At 36.9% G+C, this 8,458-nt stretch overlaps 1 protein-coding gene across 2 annotated transcripts; it reads left to right on the top strand.

Moving 5' to 3' along the window:
• The first annotated feature begins 2,812 nt into the window (after positions 1–2,812).
• LOC124871011 (interferon-induced protein 44-like) lies at positions 2,813–7,844 on the top strand. 2 transcript variants are annotated; one of them, XM_047369928.1, is made up of 9 exons: positions 2,813–2,833; positions 3,043–3,087; positions 3,630–3,647; positions 3,848–3,881; positions 4,702–4,903; positions 6,235–6,387; positions 6,551–6,719; positions 6,919–7,019; positions 7,091–7,844. In XM_047369928.1, the coding sequence occupies exons 2-9, from the start codon at positions 3,069–3,071 to the stop codon at positions 7,262–7,264; spliced, it is 870 nt and encodes a 289-aa protein (XP_047225884.1). In that variant the 5' UTR covers positions 2,813–2,833; positions 3,043–3,068; the 3' UTR covers positions 7,265–7,844. The 2 variants fall into 2 exon arrangements, with proteins under 2 accessions (XP_047225884.1, XP_047225883.1); XM_047369927.1 differs by lacking the exons at positions 2,813–2,833; positions 3,043–3,087; positions 3,630–3,647; positions 3,848–3,881 and having other exon boundaries at positions 3,908–4,903.
• The last annotated feature ends 614 nt before the right edge of the window (positions 7,845–8,458 follow it).

Raw genomic sequence — 8,458 nt, 5'->3', positions numbered from 1 at the left:
TCTCTGTAACTTGTGGACAGGACTGATAAGCCTGAGCTTAATTCTGGTAGCAGGACTCTTTCTCTATCTAAAGCAGGATCCATAGGAGGTGATACCGAACCAGAAGAGATGGACATCAGACGGGACCCATCTCAGAACACTGACGGAAGAACATGACGCACGTCCATTCCTACAGAGTTTCTGGTGTTGTTCATGGTGGCGTGTGCGGCACTGGGCTAGGTGGGGATGCACGAAAGTGAAGGGGACGATTGTGATGACATGTTGTGGGTGAATCGCATCGGGGGCCTGAGTGAACTCATGCATTGTATTTCATAGAATGACCTTGCAGCAGAAAATCGAAAGAAGTTGTTGCTTAAGTGAAATGAGAGGGAGTGCAGTGATGACATAAACAGGGCAGATTTTTAAATTCCTTTATTATGTTTCACTGTTTTCATTAAGTATTATTCTTTTATTTTTATGATTTCAAGTATTATTCTTTTATTTTTATGATTTCAAGTATTATTCTTTTATTTTTATGATTTCAAGTATTATTCTTTTATTTTTATGATTTCAAGTATTATTCTTTTATTTTTATGATTTCAAGTATTATTCTTTTATTTTTATGATTTCAAGTATTATTCTTTTATTTTTATGATTTCAAGTATTAATCAACATTTAACTTTTAATGGTCGCCGAGGGCGGCGGGGCCGTATGAGTATTTCCCACAAAATATAATCTGTTTACCGTCCGTGGGTTTTCGCTCATACAAAGTATTTTTCTTACTCGTTTTTATATTAAATGTTTTTACTTGTGATAAAAGGAGGGACTGTTGGATGGGTGCAAAAACTTATCACTCATGTAAAAACCTTGTGTTGCAAGGCACCTGCACTATGCCTTCCTCCCTGTGTGTGTGAGATCATTGTTATCTCTGTGTGAACCAGCCTCCTTTCCGTCTCACACACACACACCCTGTCTGAACTGTCTGTTGAACTGTGCATATAAATAAAGAGATAGGGTGTCAAAAACTTGGTAGTTTCACTGCAAAGTGGGCTACCCTTGTCACAAGTAACTCTGACTGTATCGTTCTTACCTCTGAGTTGACTAAATAATACCTAACACAAACATACATCATGACACAAGACATTGGGGGGACGGGTCACCGAGGCTTTGCTGCCCACTCACAGGCGCTGCCCTTGCTAGATGAGAAAAGAGGCCACATTAGGTAAGTAGAGGGAAAAAAAATAATATTTCACACTTTATCCTTAGCAGGATACAGTTTGAGATTGCAAAAAACCTCAGCACAAAGAAGCAACAAATTTACAAAACAACATCATGCCGGGGAACGGTGAAGGTGGTGTGAGGAGTGCAAATGTTTATCTTGAGCATGTGTGTGTGTGCAAGTGAGTGTGTGCAAGTAAGTCCGTGAAGCACTGTCACAGAGGCCATTGTCCTTGATGGTTCGTTGGAATGTTCATCAACCGGCCACAAAGTTCTGAGCAGGTCCACAGGTGTCCTCTGGGAAGGGAGGGGGCAGAGGGAGCAGAGCGTCATGTTTACATAACTTCCAGGAGAAGTTGAAGATAGCCAGCCATCAAGGCCGCGCAGGGGAGCCAGATTCAGAAAAACAATAATTATTTGGGTTAGGCTGACTCTTAATTTTCCGTCAGCCTTGAGAGTCTCACTGGTGCTTCTCAAAGGCAAATCCAAACAGCCAAATTTCTGGTCTTTCTGCCAGATCCGAGCGAACAACTTTCTCCAAGATTTATCCCATTTCACCCCTGAGTCCAGGAACCGCAACCTGCCTGCGATCCTGTGTAAGGATCACATCCAGTCTGCGATTCAGCTCACGTAACATCTCAATCTGAGTGTTGATCGCTCTGAAGATCCCATCACACATGCCAGGCAGCCATACAATGGCCAGAACAGCTGCTGACATTCTCTGAATTTCTCGATATGCCAGGTAACCGCTGACTCCAAAAAGCAGAAATCCTGATATCAAACATCCAATTATATACACAACTTCCACATCCTCGACTGACATTATCGACAGACACACAATCCTCCACTTCTGCCAGGAGTCCATCGTGTATCCGGAGAAAAATGTCCCGTCCGGGCAAGTGGGCTCACCCAACCCCTGTCTTCTCATCGAGAAAATTTGATCAATTGCATTGAGAGACCAGCTGACCAAATCCATATTTTGGAAGAATTTGGAAGATGTGCAAAAAGAGGCTCCAAAAAAAAGACAAGACACAGAGCTGAAGCAGGGCAGATATGGGAGGGGTACGGGAGACAGAGAGAAAAGCGTCCACCTCCACCGAGAGCAGGAAAAAGGATTTTCTTTTTTAGATTGTTTCTCACAGTTGACATGTACCTAAGATTAAAATTTCAGACCCCTCCATGATTTCTAAGTGGGAGAACTTGCAAAGTTGCAGGGTGTTCAAATACTATTAACAATATTAATTAATGAATTAATTAAAGAAAATGTATTAATAATTCCTCACTGTATCATGTGCAAGAAAACTGTTACAGCTAAAGGTAGAAACAAGAAAAAACTTTACGAAATGGATGGTGGAATATTACATATATTATATATATGTTAGATTAGTAGAGCAGCCAAATGTCCTGGAATAGTTGACCAGCTTAGATCTCAGGCACAGAAAATAAGGGAAATCACAGCAAAATTTGTGATGTGTCACATAGAAAATTAAACCTTTATCTGTAAGAGAGTCTTCTTGTAAATCACGTGTTCCATTAAAGTGAAAGTGAAACGGGAATAACCCTTTAAAAAGCCTGACACTCTTACTTTCATCAGTACAGTAACAGTCCTCTCGGCTGCAGCACATCTCCTCCTAAGGTAGGTTTCTTTCCCATCTTTATTATTAGTGAAAATAGAAGCTGCAGTAAATGGTTGAAGAATAAATGCAGCTACTTAATGAGCACTAAAAATGAGTTTAGACTATTTAAAGTGTTTCTCTGCTTTATTTTCATTAAGCTTTCTATGTTTTGTTATTAAAATATAAAAAGAAACTTAAATCTTTGCCCTCTTTCTTTCTCTCACTGTAGTTTGCACATCACTTTCAGTCACAGTCATGGGGAATAACCCTTCACGTAAGTAAAACACTTGGTTGTTTTCGTTGATATAGATGCATTGATTATTTTACTGCTATATTTCAATTTATGAATATAGTGCAGATTTTTCACAAATTAAATTTTTTTATTCAGATTAAATTAAAGTTGAACATATATTTAAACCACAAAGTGATATTACATATAACTATTGGGAAAAAACATGAGAAACTAGTGTTTAGGGTATTTCTGAAAAAATATAGTAAAATAAATAATATTTGATTTCTGATTATTCAAGTTTTTACTCAAAATGTTGCTTTTGTCTGACTATGTTTAGCACCTCCCCGTGATCCAATTAAGTAATATTTCTTTCATGTGTTATTGTTTTAATGTTTTTGTCTCCACACTTTAAAATTAAATCTGACTTATGTACCAGGAACAATACTACAATGTACTACAGATTTAAGTTTAATCATGCTTACTATTCCCTGTCTTTATTCTATAAATGTCTACATGATAGTAATTTTTTGACCTCAGTAACATAACCCTTACCCTAAGTAATGTATCTCTTTGCTGGTGTTTAGCTCCACCGCCCTCTCCACGTAAGTACAACTTATTTTTTATAGTTTCACACCAAAAAACGTTTTTTCTCTATTTAACTAAGGACCTGTTTATTTTATGTAATAATCCTTTGTCTCATTTTGCTAATGTGTTTAACATCATTTTAAAATGCAGATTCTGCTTACTATTGCAATACACAGTTGTGTTTTTTTTAAACATTGCAATAAATTATCCTTTACAGTCTTAAGAAATCCATGGAGAGAAATATCTTGGGAGTGAGTAACTGTGGATTGTTAGCATCTGCATGTTGAAAGTGAATGTGTTGCTTTTTGCATCATCAGCCATCAAAAACTATTTTCCATATTAACAGTGTTACTTGAAGCTGCCTACAGTGCTGGTCTGCAGCAGCTACTCAGTTTGTTCTAGTTAGGGTGTTCAGTCTGACAATAGTTTAACCCATAAAATGAGTGTTATCTTGATTGCTACAACTAAGGAGGATCAGAAGCTAAATTTATTTTTTTTAATTTGGAAGACCAGGTATTGAATGTGGTGAGCAAAGTTAAATATTTTGGTCATTTCATTTTTAGGTTTCCAGGATGGGCATCTGCAAATCAAACGGTTGTCACAAGTAATGTTCCAACTTGTTAGGCCTTACTGAGGAGCTGTATAAATACATGTACCATTTGAATGAGTCAAAGAATTAAATAGTAAGAGCTTTCACTGTTGTAACATATGGTGGGACAAGGAATACGTCAAGCTTGTACAAACATTGCAGCAAGTGTCTGTAAATTATGTGATAGTTTCATCTGCTTGAAGTTTGATGTTTAGATGTCTGTCTGTGTGGTTTCTTTCTTTCTATTAATGATATGGAGTTTTTTTTTCTTGCAATGAAAGACACTCACAGTGCATTCACCAATTTGCCTTCTGAAAGGTCCTCACATGCATGCATTGATCTCAGTATCAGCAGGCAAGATGGAGTTGAGGGTCTTGCCAAGTAAACTTTGACATGTGTCAGATGACCACTGAAGCACATCTACCTCCGTTTATCTTGGCAAAAAATTATTTTCAGGAATTTAAATTTTTCCATTTTAACAGAGACAGTAACCAAGCTCTTCAGTACTTGAAGGTGTTTCGGCCTCAAAATGATGAGATACAGCACATCAGAGTTTTACTCTATGGACCAGTCGGAGTGGGGAAGTCCAGCTTCATCAACTCTGTTAACAACATCTTACAAGCGAGAATGACCAATGAGGCTTTGGCCAGTTCCACAACCTCTGATCACAGTTTCACCAGGAAGGTCAGTATATCTTCTTGTTTGGCTTTAAAGGCTCATTCATATTTTAGGGGTCATGACCTTTTAGTCTTGTCTGCTTGGTGTATCAGTTCAATCTCTATGTGGTTGGGAGGAGTGTTACCTAATATGTCATATTATAAACATACAACATTGCAGTAATTACACATTAACCCTCTATTTTCTATATTATGCGTCTTTTAGAGAAGTGGTTCTCAACCATCAAGACCTCAGGGCCCACAGTCCCTCATGTTCTAGATGCTCTAGCACAGTGATTCCACACCTTAGGTACTTGTACCCCTAGTGGTACATGAGCACATTGCAGGGGGTACGTGGAAACATTTAATATTTCATGTCCAATATGACAGGAACATATCATCAGTTAGTAGGGATGATTCTTGGATATGTGATGTTTTACTAGGACACAGGTGCAAAATACACCAAGCTTTTATCAACCCAAAGCGCAAAAAAGGCACAATAAAGCAACTACAGGTGGGAAAAACTCGAGCAGTTGTGTCATTGCTGTTCACCTGCATGACGCCCCGCTACCAGGAGAGAGAGAGAGAGAAAAGTAATAGCTGTTTCCACTCCAGATCTATCAAAGCTTATCAAGGACAAACAATCTCAGGTGTCTCATTAAAGCTCCGTTAAATGATGAAAATAAAGTAAAACTAAAGTGAGCCTGAATATTATATTTGTTAAGACTTTTGTTGCTGATTTTTCAGGTTTAAATGTCTGTTTATTGGTGACTTATTGAAAAGAACTCCAGTGTTTGATATAACAAAAGCAGGTTTATTATTTATGTTGATTTAGATTACTTATTCACTTTCACGGCAACACAGTTATCCTTATGTTTAATTTGAACTGAAAGGAGTAAAATGACTAAGAACTAAGGGTTGAAGTTAAAGAGATTCAGTAAAGTGACTTTCATTTAATAATCATTTGTTGTACATTCTATTTTTGCTAACAAGTTTGACTGAGGGCAGCGTTTGCTTTAGGTGTTAAAACATACATTTGTTCTAAAAGATTTGGACTTAAATCATGTTTCTTCCGTCTTAATCAGTTCTTTACAGTCTCATAATACTCCCAGTAACATGGCAGGAAATGCACAACCTTTTCTGACACTCAGTGGTAACAAACTTGTTTGTAACTAATACACCAAGATTAGAGCAGCACCTTGTTCAGAATTGTATTCAGGGAAACAAATTTAGGTTCAAAGTTATAGTAATGTATTTTGAAGGAGGTTTGCAGCTCTACTAGCAGTTTTAATTATATTTTAGCTGGTATATTTATGCGGTTTGCATAAATAATCTTTGAAGCTCTTATTTTTCTCTCAGTATCAAACCTATAAAATCAAGAAAGAAGGCACAGGAAACTTTTACCCCTTTGTGTTCAATGACATCATGGGTCTGGAGGATGGAGATGGAAGAGGAGTCAGAGCAGATGACATCAAACTGGCCATGATGGGACATGTGAAGGATGGTTATAAGGTACAAGTAGTACAGTTTTAAATTTTTTTATCATCTTCAACAGTCATCTGAAATCTGTCCTTATTGGCTTAGATGCTAAAGCTATCATAATTAGCTTGCTTGACATAAAATATTTATTTTCATACCAGTTTTGCTGAATATAAATTATTGTTTTTTTCCACAGTTCAATTCTGTATCTTCACTTTCTGCTGGTGATCCTGGCTACAACTCTTCCCCATCCAACAATGACAGAGTCCATGTTCTAGTTTGCATTTATTCTGCTAATGCACCACAAATGAATTCCTCTGTTTTACACAAGATGAAGGAAATCAGAGAAGCAGCCAGTGATCTGGGTAAGAAGCAAACATACAATAAATGTGCATACACAAAAGCACTGAAAAAATATTCTACAAGTTTTTTTGTCATGATCTCATAAATGTTTCCAGTTCTTAAATTGGCTCCTATGTTTATCTAAAAAGCATTTCTTTAATTAACTTGTTAAAATATAGTCACTGCTAATAAAATACAAACAACTACAATGAAAATCCACAGGTATTCCTCAGCTGGCGATTCTCAGTCACATTGATGAAGCCTGTGGTGAAACACAAGCAAACCTGGGAAACGTCTACAAGAGCAAACATTTAAAGAAAAAGGTGAGTTGTAGAAATGTTTATTGAAAACAGGAGAAATGAAGAAATATTAAAACACTTTCTTTCAAATATAGATGGGTGACTTCAGCTCCAGCCTGGGGATTCCAATGAACTGCATTCTCCCAGTGAAGAACTACAGTGATGAAATTCAGCTGAAACCAGATGTTAACACTCTGATCCTGAGTGCGGTGAGACTGATGATTGACTTTGGAGACGACTATGCTGACAAACTGAAAACTACAGAGTAGTGTGGACATCAAAGCAGTATTAATGGTTGTTAATATTAGCCCTGCCCAGGATTCCATTTCCTGACCTTTTACTGCATGTCTTCCTTGCTCCTCTCTCTTTCTGTTTCCTGTCTGATTACTTTCAATAAAAGCCTCTGCTATTAGGTACAATAGTTACTGAATAATTAAAGAAGCAATGTGTACAGAACAATTGTAACATTGGCCAGTCAGGAATAATTTAATAAAAATAGGTTTTGTTTTTTGAGTTGTGCCTTTCATCATTACTCTGTTTTTTTATTCATTTATTGGTCCAAGATATTGAGAGAAATGCACATAATTGCAGAGTTGAACATCCAAAAACATTTTGTTGAATTATTATTTTTGTTTTTTCACACATGCCTTGTTGTCCTAAAGACATTTATTCTCACATAGAAATAAGTGCCTATAATCTCTTCAAAAAATGTTACATAAATAGAATTGAAATGTATGTGGTTGATGTTGAATCTGTCTTTATTACTGGGCTAGTTGGGCTATATAATAGCTGTCTATTGCTTTCTATTTGTAAAGAACAACTGAATAAAGGCACCACCATAAAAATTTACAGCATTTGATTAAAAGTTTTATTTCTTGGTTTAATTGAAGTGACTGTGTGGACTTTCACTAAGTGACATAACAAAATATAAAACAGCAAAACTATGAGCAGAGCTGAAATATAACTGCTGCCAGTGTCTTTATATCAACAATGATGTTTACCTCTAGAACTCTGGAACATGTTTACATGTTTAGCAATATTATCAGTTTCATCAGAGATGAAACACAACTGCTCTGCGACTTGAACCGAAGGTATTAAAATGTCCCAGGGGCTATTTTTACTCTGCAAATTGTGCACCCAAATAGCAGGCAGATGGTTTATCTATTCTGAGCTTACTGTAGGAGGTCATATAATGAGTTTGATTTGTTTTAAACAGGATAACAGTGTTTGTGACTGAGTACAGAAATCCACCTACACTTTTAGAAGAGAAAAAGTTTAATCTTTACACCATTCTTACCCATTGCAGTTAAATATTTGAACAATAGTGCATATAACTTGCTAAGCACCGTGTGAGGATTCATATCTTTGCTGTAAATGTGCTGCTGCAGAAAAAAACAACAGGGAATCTGCTGCAACTCAAGCTCCTACAATGGAAGCTGCCAGAATTAGTGACTGACTGTTTT

Source organism: Girardinichthys multiradiatus, chromosome 7 (genome assembly GCF_021462225.1).
Source record: "Girardinichthys multiradiatus isolate DD_20200921_A chromosome 7, DD_fGirMul_XY1, whole genome shotgun sequence".
In the NCBI taxonomy this organism is placed as follows: domain Eukaryota; kingdom Metazoa; phylum Chordata; class Actinopteri; order Cyprinodontiformes; family Goodeidae; genus Girardinichthys; species Girardinichthys multiradiatus.
Note: the sequence above shows the minus strand (reverse complement) of the source record. Positions and strands in the feature narration are given on the sequence as shown.

Bases quoted from the DNA above. Each gene is read 5' to 3' on its own strand.
- LOC124871011 (XM_047369927.1), top strand. From the start codon at position 4,613: ATGTGTCAGATGACCACTGAAGCACATCTACCTCCGTTTATCTTGGCA. The intron at 4,904-6,234 runs GTCAGTATATCT...TTTTTCTCTCAG, and splicing joins ATCACAGTTTCACCAGGAAG to TATCAAACCTATAAAATCAA. The intron at 7,020-7,090 runs GTGAGTTGTAGA...TTTCAAATATAG, and splicing joins GCAAACATTTAAAGAAAAAG to ATGGGTGACTTCAGCTCCAG.